Genomic DNA, 17,879 nt, shown 5'->3' on the forward strand with positions numbered 1-17,879 from the left:
ATTGAGTCACATTGGTTCAATAAATAAAAACATGCACAATTCAAATACATTTCAGTAGGAACTGGTCAGTTTGGGTGTCTGTCAAACGTGATCACTACCGTTTAAAGCAGTCGTACGGGATCAGTGAGGTACCGTATTAATGTGGAAACAATTCACTTTGCATTTACACATTAAGATAATCCTGCCAATGAGACATATTGTATAATTCAAAAAGGAAGTCTTATTTCACTGAACCAGAGAGTCGAAAAAAACCCTTTGCTGATCAGCAGTAAAGAACACATTTGATATTTGCCCAAGTTGTGTAGTTCCTACTGAAGACATTTTATTTTGGTTTAATTTCAACAAGCAGGAAATACTGGAAATAGTGCTGTCTGATGTAAAAACCTTTAATCTATTCTCGGGTGACACGTACTTGCTGTTGACTTTATAACACACGGCTGAGAGAAGAACCCACGAAACACCCGAAGAGATCCGTGTAGTTCTCCGCTGATTAGAGCCGTGCTTTTCAAAACTGCACTCATCCAGTGAGTTGCCGACCTTGTGTTTTGTTCCGTTTTTTTTTTTTTTTTTTGGTGTGTGAAGTCCATCAGACCAGGGACTGCTTGGGTTCGTTTTCTTCTACCTTTCGCCAATTTCTCCGCGGAGGGATGAAAAATGTTTTATCTCGAGGTGGTCACTTTGTCAAGGCTGCTATGGCTCGGGGTTGAGGGTCTCTCCTCATCGTCTGCTTTCAGGAGCGGGGAGAGGTCTTCGCTCTCACCCGCCTCCTCCCGCCGGGCAAGCCGTCAGTCGCGGTGGGTGTTGGCCGGCGGCGAGATGCTGAAGACGTGGATGCGCAGGTGTGAGGCGATCTGGAGGCACACGCCTGTACAGTAACGTGCCAAGTCCAGCAGAGAAAGCACCTGAGGGAGCACGAGCAAGGGGATACACAATTTTGGGATAGATCTTATAGATAAATAGAGGCGTAACAACAGGTAACACAGAACAAACACTAACGAGTAATTTATAAAAGAGGCAGTGCTCTGGTCATCTAGTGAAATCCCTTGTATGTGAAAATGTACTGGCCATTAAAAGAGATTATGTTTTGGATATGATTAAAGTTCAGCTGCATTTTAAAATTACTGAAAGGAGGCAATATTTTTCTGAGCGTGAGAGGAACTGACCATAGCGATCCACAGAACTATGTACTCGTCAATGAAGCTGTTGAAATACTGGTTGAGGAAGAGGAGGCCAGGGCCTATGAAGGCTGTGTCTGGGAGGTACAACTCACTCTTGGTCATGTGTGCTATCTGCAGAAAAGACAAATATGAATAACATCCAGCGGGGGGGGGGGACAAAAACAAGCATACAGAGAAGTGGGACATGGTGCACACTGTTCAGTTCATTGCCATGCCCTTTAAAATGGGTTCAGAAGGATGCCAAAATCACAGCCATTTGTTCTGTCATGCAATATACTAGAGATGCAATACAAAGACGCTACAGTTGGTATCAGGGTAATTTAGAGCCACGACATCTGACAAAAATATCCAAACACGGTGAACCTACCACGAGCTTGTTGGAGATCTTGGAGGCGACCATGCCAAAGGCAAGGATATAGAGGCAGGGGTGATGCTCAAACAGTTGGCTGGACGACTTCTTGAAAATGATGAAGGCCAGAGTGAGGACGAGGCCGATGTGCAGGCCTGGGGAAAGCACGCTGGTGTCCTATGCAGCACAGATAAGGGACAGTGTATTAGGCATGGGATTACAGGTTGATGCTTATTATGGGTTAAACAAGACTGGGCAAAATAAGTGCAGCTTAAGATTTGAATTCTCTATCTAGAATGCTGTGCTTTCTGTGCTACATCAAGTTTGAGTTGGGGATGTGCTGAACTGAAACTTGAGCCGATCCAAAAATTAAATAAGATATTGTCGATGATGCCATTTTTTCCTCATTATTTCAATATTGATATCTTTGTATGAATTAGGGTGCACTTCGCTTTGAATTAATGCTTTCAATGAAGGACACACTGCCAAAAAACTGTTATGAATCTTTACAAATTGCAGCCGCTGATAGAGTCAAAATATTGGGGAAGGAAGTTTGACGTGACATTGTGCTCGCCAAACTGATGGGGACGTCTTGTTTTTAGATGGAAAATTAAATTTGTAGTGCAGAGATTGTGTGTGGTGATGCACCCATTCTTTACATTTCCGTGGAACAGCTTTTACAAACAGCGACTTTGTTGTCCTTAACAGAAACTGTGCAACAGCTCCCTAATCCAGGCATTTTGGCCAACGATGAGCTAACAGGCAGCGAGTCATTCAGTGTGACATGTGACAACAGAATGCGGGAAGAGTGGAGGGTCCTGTTTGACAGCACCATCAGGCAAAACAATGAAAAAATTGGAGTAAGTCAAAGTCAAATTACATTAATTACAGTCGCCATTATTACCCTGTAGGCCTGTAACTAAAAGAGCTCATTTCAGCTGAAATTTCAATGCATCCCTAGTGTGACTGGTTGCTTATATATATATATATATATATATATATATATATATATATATATATATATATATATATATATATATATATATATATATATATAAAAGGCTGCAGAGTTAAAATTGGGTGCTATGACTTACAGCCACAGTTGAGCCATTTTTGCCCACACCTCCATTCAGAATGACATGAAAGTAGTTATAGCTGGAGTAGAGGGCCCCTCCGATGATGCCGATGATGGGGAGGGCGTAAAGCTTTAGTCCGATAACGGGCAACTATAGAAACACACAAAACGTCAAATTAACATTAATGTACAACGAATCCACATCAGACTAATGACAGTGGTGCTTTTTTTTTTTTTTATGGAAGCTGCAGGCATGCTCAGCATGAGAACAAAGCAAACTATGCGGACATCATCAGCTTTTTGAGCCAGATCATGTCCCAAAGATGACCTGTTGCCATGGCGTTAGCTACCCATAATATTTACCTTCTCACTTCTCTCATGTGATGTTTAGTCAAGCCTCCCAAAGGCAGCACAGAGTGAAAGTGAAACACAAATGCTATTTAATAACTAAGGAGAACCACGGACCGGGGATTGGTTCAGGTAAGTACAATGTCTTGGTGTAAAACCAGAAGGAAGCAAACGTAAGCATAAGACCTTGATGGTAAAGGAAATGCCAGTGTTTCTGTATGTGTGTGTGTTTGTGTGTGTGTGTGTATGTGCGCATGTACGCACATACAATGTGAATGAAAAAATAAAAATAAAAAAAAGTAAAGATTTTTGGACGTTTTACCGTGCTTTGCCAGAGGCTCACACCACCAAAAGCCGACATCAAATACATGATCATGATGGCGAACTGCACTTCTGTGACATCAACCCTGTGCAGAAATAAAGGCACAAGTGTGATTAGATCCTGGTGGGCCCAGTTGTTTGTTGAAGTAGGGTCTTGTAGCGATGCCTTAAACAATAAGCGTGACATTAAACTACAACAGCATACGATTGTGTGCTGACAATGATAACAGATATATCAGTCACTTCAGTGTGTGCGACTTACATGCCAAATCTGAGGGTCCCAGATACATAGGTCTGCCAGTGGGCACAGAAGAACATAAACATCCCAACGAAGCCACAGAAGAATATCCAGTCGGGGTATCTTCCTATCCCACATGATACACAAGTGCCAATGGCGACAAACACTGCATGGAGGGAATAAAAAGAGAAAGAAGCAAGAGTCTCAGCATCCAGTATGAAACACAACTTCTCTATTGTACTGGACTTAGGTGACTGAAAGACAGCAGCCTACTGTTTTGTACTGTAACAAAATATCACCTCCTTCAAACATTTCAGATGGGAATTTAACAACAGATTATATAGATTTTCTGAGTGGGGGTAACTCCGTTCAGTATCATGGGAGTAAGAGAAAAAAAATTTATTCCCCCACTCCCATTGTACTTGGCCAATTACCCCACTCTTCTGAGTTGTCCTGCTCCACCCCCTCTGCCAATCCAGGGAGAGCTCCAGACTACCACATGCCTCCTCCGATACATGTGGAGTCACCAGCCGCTTCTTTTCACCTGACAGTGAGGAGTTTCGCCAGGGGGACGTAGCGCATGGGAGGATCACGCTATTCCCCCCCGAACAGGCGCCCGAACTGACCAGAGGAGGTGCTAGTGCAGCGACCAGGACACACACCCACATCCGGCTTCCCACCCGCAGACACGGCCAATTGTGTCTGTAGGGACGCCCGATCAAGCCAGAGGTAACATGGGGATTCGAACTGGTGATCCCTGTGTTGGTAGGCAACGGAATAGACTGTCATGCCACCCGGATGCCCGAGAAAAAACATTTTAACATATATTTACAGCGTGATCTGTTTGACCACAACAACCAAATTATTTAAACAGTATTAGTATGGGAATGAATCCATTTAAGTGGTTGGGCACTATGAGCGGTTTCCACTGTATTAGCGGTACACTAAAGATGTTTCTGAAGTCTTTACATGAATGAGCTGTTTTACTTCGTGGAACCTTTAATTACAGAGAAGACAAAAGAGCTTTTTGGGTCACACAGCACCTGTGGAGACGGCGTCACAGCCGTGGTCGAAGAGTTCCCCAAGGGCAGAGCTGTTGTTGGTCCTCCGTGCCTGCTTCCCGTCAATGGCGTCCAGAGACTGGTAGATGAACAGGCCCATTGAGCTCAGGATGAAGGCCCATGCTGGAGCCTGGAAGGAGAGGAGGTAGACAGAGAGCGAGAGATAGACAGCAAGTGAGCAAGAGAGCTAAAACAGTGCAAAGGATGCCTTTATGCATGCTCAATAATCCAGGAAAGAAAATCACAGGAGGTTGAATCAGTTCATCTGGACACAACGTTTATTGAGAGAGAAATGTTTCATCACTCATCTAGGTGACCTCTTCAGTCTAAACTAAGTGCAGGTATCCCAACCCTTATAAACAATACAGTGGCATAACGACCAAAACCAATGATCGGTTTCATATGCAAATTGCCATCACCTAGAGTTACAATGGCCATGTGTACTATTCACTGAGGATTGGGGAATGTTTGCAATCACAGCATTGTATTATGGCGACAGAAGTACTCTTAGCCCCCCCCCCCCCCCCCCGGTTCAGGAATGGTTGTTCTCTCTTCACATAGATGGCCTCTTTGACTCCCCATTCAAGCCAACATTCCTCCCTATCAAGGATGTGCACATCCTCCTCCTTGAAAGAGTGGCCACTGGCCTGTAGATGGGTGTAGACCGCGAAGTCCTGGCCTAACACGTTAGCTCTTCTGTGTTGTGGTGCAAAGGATATTCCTTTTAAAAATCCATATCCAAAATCCAGGGTGTCCGGGTAGTGTAGCTGTCTATTCCGTTGCCTACCAACACGGGGATCACCAGTTCGAATCCCCGTGTTACCTTCAGCTTGGTCGGGTGTCCCTACAGACACAATTGGCTGTGTCTGTGGGTGGGGAGCCGGATGTGGGTATGTGTCCTGGTCACTGCACTAGCACCTCCTCTGGTCAGTCGGGGCAATCCCCGTGGTGGTAGGCAACGGAATAGACTGCTATGCTACCTAGACGCCCTTAGGCCTGGGATTTTTAAAGCCTGTGTTGAGGGTAAAAAAAAATGCACTCGAGACTTAATAAGTCCAAAATCAACCATTTAATTATGGACAAAAATAAATGGATGTTCATTCACCAATCAGTGAGAGAAGTGAGAGCGACAGGATGAGGCAATCCTTCTGATGTTGGGCTTGTATTCTGTTGTGGCAATCCTGAGGCACAGGCCAAGATGTACACTGGAGAGTCTGTTTCTTCCCTGGTTCTTGAAGAAAACAATGACCCACATATGTACGTGGAGGGGACAATTGTGAGTAGGAGCATTGCAATAGCTCTCATGTTTTTTTAATCGAGCTTGGAGAACCACGCTGATCTGAAAGTCACTCACCCCAACGTCCTTGTGTTGTGTTTTTAGCAAATCATATGTTCCAAGACCTCCATCTGAAGAGTTGACTCATCCATGGAAGGTACCAGCCTTTTGGCCTCTGCAGTCCACTGGCCGCCAGCCAAAATGGAGAAAAGTTGTCTCAGGGAGAGAAGGATGTCACCTGAGAGTTTAGGGGGGCTTTCAAATCATTCCTTGAAGTTTTCTGCCAGGCTCGTCATGAAATCTTTCATCACTGGATCCTCCCCGCATTTCGTTCTTCTCACAATGCTCCCGCAGACGTGGGAAGTGCAACTTTCTCCCGTGAATGTCTGTCTTCCAAAGGTTCAGCTTTGATTGGAAAGCTTCAACCGCCTCGTACATGTCTGCAACAGTGTTGCTCTCGCCTTGTAATTGCAGATTAAGGTGATTTAGATGAGACATGATGTCACACAAAAAACAACATATGCCATCACCTTATTGTCACTTAAAAACCTCTGATATTCTTGGGCTTTTTGGCTCCGCAGTCCAGATAAAAATGACACAAGCTCATGGTGCGGGTTGTACACCCTCTCCAACACACGGCCTTTGCTCAGCCAGCGAACATCAGTATGCAGCAAAGGATCCTTGTGTTCTGCTGACATTTCTTTGAGCAATCCTCTGAAAAGGTGATGTTGCAGACTAAAACTCTTGCGAACGAAATTTACCAGTCTCGTCACAGTATCATCGCCTCTTTCATTTCCCCACACAGTTTAGCGAACAACACTGATTTGTGAATAATACAATGAAATGCTAAGAGTGCTGGGTTAGCAGCGGCAAGCCTGCTTACCAACCCCTTGTGTTGTCCCACCATTGACGGAGCCACCACTGAGCTCCATCGGTGACAACGGACACAATTTTGCTCACATCCAAGCCATTCTTCTCAAAGAACTATGTTAATTTGTTAAAGATGATTTCCCCCAGTTGTGCGCCTAGGCAGAGGAAGCAAACAAAGTAGCTCTTCCTGAAAGGTCTTCCCATCAAAAATGTGCAAACACAGATAGCTGTTCCATATCAGTTCAATCACAGGACGAGTCTATGGCTAGTGATATGGCCTCTGCTTTCTTGAAATTGGTGAGTAGATTGGAAAAACATGCCTCCGCTAAAAGTTCTACTCTTCTTGTTGCTGTGTTAGCCGGCAATGGCACCTGTTTTTAATAGCTCCACAACCGTTTTCTTGTTTTTCTCATCATGACTTAAAACTTCGCCAACCATATCAACTGCACACATTTTAATCAACTCAGCATCATCAGCGAATGGCTTCTTAGCTTTAGCAAGGTTCCATGAAACATGCAATGATGCAGCTGTTGCACTCTTGTGCCGATGTTGATTTACATCAACATTAGTGGAAACGGAGTGCTTCTATGATTATATAATTTTTTTGTTTGCAGTGAACTGGTTTTGTAGGGTAGTTGGCATTAAAACTGGCAGCATGCATAGTGTTGAAGGGCTGCTTGAGATTATCTGCTTTGCAGACAGCTACGGTCTGCATGCATATCAAGCATGTCGTTTTGGCACTGGTGTAGTCCGGTAAAATATACCAAACTGATCAGTCCAGTCAGATTCTAACTGACGGTTTTCCTGGTCGACTTTCCACTTTTTCGCACACACCATGTTCTTGGTTTAGGACAGTTATTGATTATCTGTGACTTAGCTGGTGAGTGGCTCTGTCTAGTCAAGGACCAAAGAGAGCAGGAAGTATGTTTTACGTCTACGCACGCTCTACTGCATAGGTCAAGTGTACGGTGTTGGGTGAGGTCAAAATAGCAGCACGCACTTTACTTCACATGTTGCGCACTTTATTTCACGTGTTATGTGCATTAGTGCCAATGGGTCAGCATGGGCTAGACATTTGGCTCTTGTGGGCTGGACTTGGCCCACGGGCCGCTCATTAGGGTTCAGGACTCTACAGTCTGTTCACACGTGACTGTGTTGCCAAATATTAAACGGCATAGAGAAATTCGCAGATGACACCATAGTAATTGGACCGATAAATGATAACAATTAAGATGCCTGTAGGAAGGAGGTGCGGGACCTATCCATATGGTGTCAAGATAACAACCTCTCCCTAAATGTTGAAAAGACAAGGGAGATAATTGATTTTAGGAAGTCCAAAACGGTTCAGACACCAGTTTACATCAACGATATCCCTGATGAATGAAATTGTGAAGAACTTCAGAATGAGAGGCATTCACATCTCAGAATCCCTCTCCTGGTCCCTAAACAACAGTTGTGTCATTAAGAAGGCACAACATGGTGGCGGTCGGGCAGTGAGGATCATCTCGCTAAACACTGGTGGGTTGAATGCACCTGTGAAACGTGCAAAGATTTTTGCACATATCAAAAGTCTAAATGCGGACATAATGTTTATTCACGAGATGCATTTATGTAACTCTGACCAGCAGAAACTAAGTAGGCCTTGGATTGGACAGGTACTCCATTCCAAATTTAATCTGAAAACGAGGGGTACAGCTATACTAATTAGACAAAATGTACATTTCACTCTCAACACCGTCATCACTGACATAAATGGCTGCTATGTCACTGCCTCTGGCATAATTTATCAGAAACCAGTCGTTACAGCATCTATTTATGCCCCCAACTGGGATGACGATAGCTTTATGAAATTGCTGCTGTCCTCTATCCCAAATTTAAATTCACACTTATTGATACTGGGAGGAGACATGAATTGTGTTATAGACCCAACACTTGACAGATCCAGCCCAAGACATACTGCATCCTCAAAAATGTCTGACTCTCTCTGCTTTTATGGACCAACATGGTTATGTCGACCCATGGAGATTCCTAAACCCCACTACTAGAAAATATTAGTTTATCTCCCAAGCACATCATTCATTCTCTCGTACGGATTATTTCATTGTGGATAAAACACTCATCCCATCTATTGTATCCACCCAATATTCACCAATAACTGTATCAGACCATTCTACTGTGATTCTAGACCTTCACTTGGACCTTAAGCCCGAGGGATTTAGATTCTAGCGTTTTGACCCTCTTTTGTTACCCGATAAAAACTTTTGCAATTACATCTCTGAGTCAATTACATTCTTTTGTGAGACCAATAAAAACGAAGAGACCCCCACGCCTCTGATATGGGAAACCCTCAAAGCCTTTATTAGGTGTAAAATTATTTCACATACGTCTCATGCCAATACACTTTGTAGAGCATGCCAAAAGGAACTAGAAGAGTCTATCGCCAATATAGACAACCAGCTCTCAACTAATCAATCACCCAACTTATATAAAGAAAGGACGGTACTCAAAACAGAGCTCGATCTTCTCCAAACAAGAGAGGCAGAACGTCTCTTACTGCACTCTTGGGGGACCATGTATGAACATGGAGACAAGTTTGGTCATTTATTGGCCCACCAACTGAAGGCCAAGATGGCATCAAATCAAATCACCCAGATTAGAGGTGATTTAGGCTCCCTTAGTTCTGACCCAATTGAGATTAATAATAACTTTAAAACATTCTACTCCCAGCTTTACACATTAGAACCTACCAAGGATGAAGCTCAACTGCTTAACTTTTTTGAGAATTTAGACATGCCCAAGATTTCAATAAGCAATCGCCAAATGTGTGACGCCCCCTTAATGCTTTCTGAAATCAAAGCAGCAATTAATTCAATGCATAGTGGCAAGTCCCCAGGCCCTGATGGGTACCTGGTGGAATTTTATAAAAAGTTTTCAGATCAGTTAGCCCCATTACTACTTGAAATGTTTAATCAGTCTAACCACCAGGGCTCGATGGCGCCTACCCTTACGCAGGCCTCCATCTCTTGGATTTTCAAGAAAGGCAAAGATCTGTTGAACTATGAGTCATATCGCCCAATCTCACTTTCATCTGTGGATGTGAAAATACTACCTAAAGTCTTTGCTCGGCGATTAGAATATGTTATGACCTCAATCATTTCAGAAGATCAGACGGGATTCATAAAGGGTAGGCACTCTTCCACGAACGTACGAAGACTTCTCAGCATCATTCACACTCCACCCTCTACTGACCCAGAGATGACCATATTTCTTGATGCTGAGAAAGCCTTTGACAGGGTGGAGTGGGCCTATTTGTTTGCCACGTTATGACAGTTCGGCTTTAGTGAAGGCCTTGTTTAATGGATTCATTTACTTTACTCTTCCCCTCACACATCGGTGTGTACAAACACCCACCACTCTGAACCCTTCCCCCTCTTCCCTGGGACACGCTAGGGATGTCCATTGTTGCCGCTCTTGTTCATGATTGCTATCGAGCCACTGTTGACTGCGCTAAAGGCAGAGAGCAGGCTTAAGGGCATCCCAAGGTGGGGTGCAGGACATAGAGTCTCGCTATATGCTGTTGACCTGCTTTTATATGTGCGCGACCCCTTGTCTAGTATCCCTCATATTCTTTCAGTCTTGAAATCTTTTGGTGTGCTCTCGGGTTATAAATTAAATATCCAAAAAATCTATGTTTCCCTATCAATCAATTGGCTCCAAACTTACCAATGTCCTCAATACCTTTCAAATTATCTAACTCGTACTTGGGCATCGTTATCACTAGATCCACTCGTTCACTATGGGAACAAAACCTTACAGCACTAACGGCAACAGTCAAATCTGACCTACAGAGGTGGAGTCATCTACTGCTTTATCAAAATGAACATTTTACCTAGATACTTATATGTTTTCCAATGTCTCCCTATCTTTTTGCCTAGATGTTTTTCAGCTCTCTTGAAGGCATTATGTCCTCGTTTATCTGGGCTGGTGAGCATGCAAGAATTGGAAGAACCTTGCTTCAGAGAGACAGGTCGTTGGGTTGGCTTGGCTTACCCAACTTCTTTGGCTACTACTGGGCCACCAATGCACACAAGGTCATGCTCTGGTTTGTTTCACCTCAGAGTAGCTGGTATTAGACTGAGGCTGACTCGTGCTCTTCATCTTCACCCAAGGCCTTGGCATGCAGCACCCTGCCCCTCTCCCCCTTGCGGTACACATCTAACCCCATTGTTATCGGCACTCTGAGAATCTGAGCACAGATTTGACATCACTTTGGGTGGCTTACTCTCCCCAGGTGACTCCTATTTGCAATAATCATTTATTTTTGTCAGCTGGAATTGACCCTAGATCTACCTCTCTAAAGAGGAAAGGCATCCACCACTTGGAAAACTTATATATATAGACAGCCTGTTTGCCAGCTTTGATCAATTATGTGCAGCTTTTGATTTAGGCAGCACTGATTTGTTTTAGATATTTTCAGCTGTGGGATTTTGCTAGAATCCACTCCCCCCAGTTCCCCCAAATCCCGCACCCCAATGACATAGATGTTATACTTAGAGCCAGATCCTTACCCAAGGGCCATGGTTCCTACTTTTATGGTCTCTTATTCCCAGCGGATGAGTCTATCATTAACAAGATCAGAACTGATTGGGAGAATGAATTGCAGATTACCTTCTCTGATAATTTCTGGGAATAAGCCTTAAGAGCTGTCAACTCGTCCTCCAGTTGCGCCAGGCTTAGCCTTATACAGTTCAAGGTACTGCATAGACTCCATTATAGCAAGGCTAAACTTTCCAGACTTTACCCAGATGACTAGATGATAGATGTAATAGATGCACACAAGCCCCTTGTGATCTGGCCCACATGTTCTGGTCGTGCCCCAAATTGAGTTGATTCTGGCAATCATTTTTTGATGCGCTCTCAGAAACTTTAAAAATTGAAATCCCTCCATCCCCTCATGTAGCTATTTTTGGTAGACCTCCAGATGAAATCACTCCAACAATCATCCAAACCAACGTTATCATGTTCACCCCCTTGATCGCTCGTAGGAAAATTCTCCTTTTATGGAAGTCCACCTTGCCACCTTAATTTAAATCCTGGTTGCTTGATGTTCTGTCTCTCCTAAAACTGGAGAAAATTCGATTTACAATCACAATGAGAGGTTCCTCCGATAGATTTTATTCTGACTGGAGACCATTGATCAATTATGTTGACCAGCTTCCCCCTGGTAGGGTGTCACAGTAATTGTATGCCTTGTGTCTACCTGCATCGGGTGTGGGTCTCGCTGCCTGTCTACCACACGGCCCCCATATAAGATCCCTGTATCTAGGTGTATATGAAGGCTTTGCATGTGCAGTAGTGAGCACACTGTGTCTATCAGTTTTACCTCCTGAGCTTCGGCTCTTCATTAGTCCAGCGTAACAGCGTGAATGTCAGCAACTACCTACTCTTATTTTCTAGTGTTTGTTTATATGTCTATATTATTATGATTTTTAATTTTTGTTTGCCTGTGTTGCTGTGTACGCGAGTGCTCGATTTGATTTCATGTTTGACACGCCGTTTCAATCTCACCAAGGAGGACTGTGGGGTGGGAATCATCTAGTGGGCTCATAGGGGCCCTGGTTTGAGGGAAAGCGGGTTTGAAATTGTAAAAATACGAAAATACCTATTCTTTTGTGGTACACCCTTGTCCTAATAAAATACTGTTAATAAAAAAAGAAGGCACAACAGAGACTACGTATACTTTCTGAGACGTCTTAAAAAATTCAGAATGATAGAAATAGACCAGGGTTTTTGTGGACAGACTACCATAGAGAGCATGCTCGCTGGAAGCATACTGGTCTGGTTTGGCAACCTGACTGAACAGGACCACAAACAACTGAGAGGGATAGTAAAAACGGCTTTGAAAATCATAGGAACAGCACTGCCACAGCTTCAGGATATTTACACCACCCATTGCAGAAGGAAGGCCTGAAGTATCATGGAGGACACCATCCACCCAACACATGGTCTGTTCTCCCTCCTTCCCTCAGGACAATGCTTACAGAGCACCAGAGCTCCGACCAGCCACCTCAAAGACAGTTTTTACCCCCAGGTGGTCAGAATAATGAACAGTAGGCGCTTTACATAACTTCAGTGATTTATTATGGGATTTCTGATTTGTTTTTGTTATTATTTATTATTTCTTTATATATAGTTTTAAGGGCTGAGCGAGCCATGGCATGTGCATTTCATTACATTGGAATGTACATGGTTTATTTTTCTTTCTTTTTATTTTTAAAGTGAACTTGAAGTGATACTACATCTCCATTATCACGCTATCTACATTACATAATAATCCCACAAAGATTGAGGAATGCGTTTAGCTTAATAAATAACAACTCTTCTGTATGTGATAGTTCTGACACTGGGAGAGGCTGCAGTATGTACAAGACAAGACAGTTTTTTCCTTGGAAGAGGGCCATTTTTTGTGTCTTCATTAGGCTAACTGAGGAGAGGTCCTATGAAGAAAGACACAGTTGGGAAACCTGGGAAAGGGGTCAGTGTGCTCACCATGGAACATTTCTAACATAGTGGTCTTCCCCCATAACTGATACATAGCCAAAACAAAGTGAACATGTGCAAGCACACACATGCACAAACACGACTTTTTTTGTTGTTGGAAGCAAACAATAGCAATGATGAGGTTCAAGTCCCCGCCTGCAAGATGACACACATAAACACACACACACACACACACACACACACACACACACACACACACACACACACACACACACACACACACACACACACACACACACACACACACACACACACACACACACACACAAACCCTAAATCAAACTTTCCATGCTTCCCATGGCAAAATGGCCAAGAAATGTGTGTGTGGATGAACAGTGGTACATTAAATCACGGATTTCACAGAAATGTTGATTTATGATCACATATGTTGATAAGAGCTCGAGGCTTTATGTTGAATAATGTTCAAAGCAAATGAGGGATTTTGCTTACTACTAAATGAATTTTACACACATCTTATGCTTCACTGTACTGTCACACTAATAAGACACACACACTTTGTGTACTGGTTTCTTCTAAACCAGAACTGTAAATGTATAAGTGTCAGTACTGTAAAAGAAAAGATTCGAGCTGACCCCTGTAGGTCAGTTAATTTCTATGGTTTGAGAGTTACAAACCATCTGGACACAGCCAGAGACAGCCAACTCAGTATGGTGACAACTACACTGAGCACAAGTGTGTTTATGTGTGTGTGTGTGTGTGTGTGTGTGTGTGTGTGTGTGTGTGTGTGTGTGCGCGCGCGCGCGCTTGCATGTGTTTGCGTATGTGTTGTATCAACAAACAAGAATATGATGCTGTCCCAGATATTCAGAGCCCATCCTGCTGTTTTTGTCAAAATTCTTCTCTTATGAGGGTTCCCAGTCACCAAAAATGCCTTACTCACTGGTGCAGAACATGGACAGAGTCCAACTGTTTTGGCTGTTATCTAATAGCTAGCTGTTATCTTAGATATCACTATTGGGTAAGCACCAAAGTGAATATGGGGATTGACTTACAGTAGGCCCCACATTTGCCTCATAATAAGTCAAGAGCCTGGTTGCAAAGAGCCTCTTGATGAGCAAAACTAATCAGGAAAATTACAAGCTGGCCAGGGTCCGACCCGTCAGTCCTGTGCTTTGAAATCCAACTGAACCGGTAGACACTGATAGTGAAAGAAATGCCGTATGCATTTTGGACTTTGTGTCAGTTGCAAGGTAAAGGAGGACAAAGGTATAAATCTGATAACACGCCACACACTCAATGCTTATTAAACCACACTCGTACAAGAGAAGTGAACCCAAACACATAAATAGATCATAGGTCAGCAGTCGACAAAAGCTGACTGCTGCATTATACACTACCGTTCAAAAGTTTGGGATCACCCAAACAATTTTGTGTTTTCCATGAAAAGTCACACTTATTCACCACCATATGTTGTGAAATGAATAGAAAATAGAGTCAAGACATTGACAAGGTTAGAAATAATGATTTGTATTTGAAATAAGATTTTTTTTACATCAAACTTTGCTTTCGTCAAAGAATCCTCCATTTGCAGCAATTACAGCATTGCAGACCTTTGGCATTCTAGCTGTTAATTTGTTGAGGTAATCTGGAGAAATTGCACCCCACGCTTCCAGAAGCAGCTCCCACAAGTTGGATTGGTTGGATGGGCACTTCTTTGAGCAGATTGAGTTTCTGGAGCATCACATTTGTGGGGTCAATTAAACGCTCAAAATGGCCAGAAAAAGAGAACTTTCATCTGAAACTCGACAGTCTATTCTTGTTCTTAGAAATGAAGGCTATTCCATGCGAGAAATTGCTAAGAAATTGAAGATTTCCTACACCGGTGTGTACTACTCCCTTCAGAGGACAGCACAAACAGGCTCTAACAGGTACTATTTAATGAAGATGCCAGTTGGGGACCTGTGAGGCGTCTGTTTCTCAAACTAGAGACTCTAATGTACTTATCTTCTTGCTCAGTTGTGCAACGCGGCCTCCCACTTCTTTTTCTACTCTGGTTAGAGCCTGTTTGTGCTGTCCTCTGAAGGGAGTAGTACACACCGGTGTAGGAAATCTTCAATTTCTTAGCAATTTCTCGCATGGAATAGCCTTCATTTCTAAGAACAAGAATAGACTGTCGAGTTTCAGATGAAAGTTCTCTTTTTCTGGCCATTTTGAGCGTTTAATTGACCCCACAAATGTGATGCTCCAGAAACTCAATCTGCTCAAAGAAGTGCCCATCCAACCAATCCAACTTGTGGGAGCTGCTTCTGGAAGCGTGGGGTGCAATTTCTCCAGATTACCTCAACAAATTAACAGCTAGAATGCCAAAGGTCTGCAATGCTGTAATTGCTGCAAATGGAGGATTCTTTGACGAAAGCAAAGTTTGATGTAAAAAAAATCTTATTTCAAATACAAATCATTATTTCTAACCTTGTCAATGTCTTGACTCTATTTTCTATTCATTTCACAACATATGGTGGTGAATAAGTGTGACTTTTCATGGAAAACACAAAATTGTTTGGGTGATCCCAAACTTTTGAACGGTAGTGTAAATGAAATGATTTGCCACACTCTTGGCCAGGAAGTTCATTCTACAACTGTGGAAACAGCCCAACCCCCCCCCCCACACACACACACACACACTTCTGCCTTTACTCACTGGGTTAGACAGATTCTGAAATACCTGAAACTTGAAAAATTAAGGTTTGCCTTGTGAGGGTCAAATGATAGCTTGAATTGTACATCGTATAATGGCAGCCTTTCATTTTGTACCTTACTGACCTTGCCTAAAGTCTTGTCCTATAAACATGGTTACAACAGCTTCCTGTTGTCCCTGACAGACTAACCAAAACCAAAAGAGCAGGCTCTTTCTTAAGGTCACTTTTTGCTTTGTATCTGTTGTTGTATTTCTTTGTCATACTATCTAGGTTTATGTACTTGTAGGTTTAGTTCATCAGTGTCAACATGTAGCATTGGGGTGGTCGATTCAGTGCAAAAATCGTGACACTAAGCGGTGATGATTATCGGAAGTTAGGCCGATACCAGAGTATCTGTGTAAGAGATTTTAGCCAAGACTAAATCCCATACCAGAAATAATGAGTATCACGTCATAAATGAAAGCAAAATGGCTTGATTTGCTGCATTTTTTGACACATGGAAGACATGGAAGACGGTATGTCTTGGATGGTTGAAAAAAAATCTGATTCTATCTCCATTATTTTACCCACTGACCCCCCCCCCCAATTAATGGCCCTAGTCTTCACTGTTCCGCGAAAGTAATGAATCAGATTGGATCAGCATCAGCCGATACGTTAAGAGTCGTACACAGAATCAATATCAACAGTGGAAAAAGTGATATCGATTCATACACGGAATCGATATCGGCAGTGGAAACCGTGATTTTGATACATCTCTAATTTCTGTCTCTGAATAGTTGAATTTTAATTGTTTTAATGTTTACTCAGGGAAGAATTGTCACGTTTGACGCTTTTTTGTAACACACGTGACTTAAAATAAATGCATTTCGTTACAGTTTTCACATTTGGCAACTTAAAACAATCTGAACACTGAATCATAATTTGTTACAAAATCGTGCTATGTGGAAAAACGTTGCATTGGATCGGCACTAAAACATCATTGTAACATCAGATACAGAGGTGCCTGCCGATTCCCAGACCTGTGCACAGTATTACCATACGTCTGTGATTTGATCTCGTTTTTTCCTCAATGAAAAAAACCCCCAATAGAACAAACTTGAAATAAAAAAAGTTACTCGATTTACGGTGGGCTGCTTCCAAAACGATGACCTCGTTTAACTAGTCGGTCCCTTATGGTGGTAATTAGGGAGTTAATAGAGCAACCACACGGCCTAGTTATGAGACACCCATAGTCTGACTGGATAGTGACCTCTAATAGTAGGCTAAATATGGACGACGTTGTTTTCGCCACCGAGTAGTGCCTTGCAAGACTGCAGTTTGCGCTGAATAAGCTCTGGGTCGCAAGACAACAACCTATCAAAGCTGTCACTGTGTGTGTGTGTGTGTGTGGGGGGGGGGGACAGACATGACAAGAGAAACACGCATGAGACTTCATGGAGGGTCCACGTTTGTCTTTCACAAACTTTGGCCGAGGCCAGGTCGCAGTCAACTCACCTCCTCCGTGGCGGTGGGACAGTGATACACAAGCACCATGGTGGACAGTACGTTGGTCAGCAGTCCAATAATAGTCAGAGTATTTGGGGCGATCCATGTTGGGATTTGCTGGACGAGCCAATTCCAGTAAATCTGACACGGAGGCTCCAGCAGGGACCGGCCGGAGGAGCTGTATTTGTGCTCCTCCAGGCGCTTGAGCTGCGCGGTTGACAGCGGCTCCGGCCACCAGGAATGTGGCATCGTTTTTTGTTTTGGTTTGGTTTTTTTTCTTCCTTCCCTGCTAGCACTTAAAAAAAAGGACTACCCGACGATACTCTCTGCTGCTCCCGTATCTTGCGGGTAGTGTTATCGTCCCGTCTCCACCCCAAAAAACACACCAGTTCATTTAGCGTTTATAGGCGAAAAGCCTCGATCCATGGCGGAACCATGAGACGTCGATGTTCTTTCCGTT

The 17,879-nt window shown here is 43.2% G+C and overlaps 1 protein-coding gene across 1 annotated transcript; it reads right to left on the minus strand.

The window, feature by feature from the left end:
• Positions 1-773: 773 nt before the first annotated feature.
• chpt1 (choline phosphotransferase 1) lies at positions 774-17,847 on the minus strand. The gene is made up of 8 exons (XM_056277076.1): positions 17,429-17,847; positions 4,553-4,700; positions 3,534-3,675; positions 3,273-3,357; positions 2,622-2,753; positions 1,546-1,704; positions 1,164-1,289; positions 774-902 (listed from the first exon to the last, which is right to left on the minus strand). The coding sequence occupies exons 1-8, from the start codon at positions 17,666-17,668 to the stop codon at positions 786-788; spliced, it is 1,149 nt and encodes a 382-aa protein (XP_056133051.1). The 5' UTR covers positions 17,669-17,847; the 3' UTR covers positions 774-785.
• Between the last annotated feature and the right edge of the window lie 32 nt (positions 17,848-17,879).

This window comes from Lampris incognitus, chromosome 3 (genome assembly GCF_029633865.1).
Source record: "Lampris incognitus isolate fLamInc1 chromosome 3, fLamInc1.hap2, whole genome shotgun sequence".
Taxonomy (NCBI): Eukaryota; Metazoa; Chordata; class Actinopteri; order Lampriformes; family Lampridae; genus Lampris; species Lampris incognitus.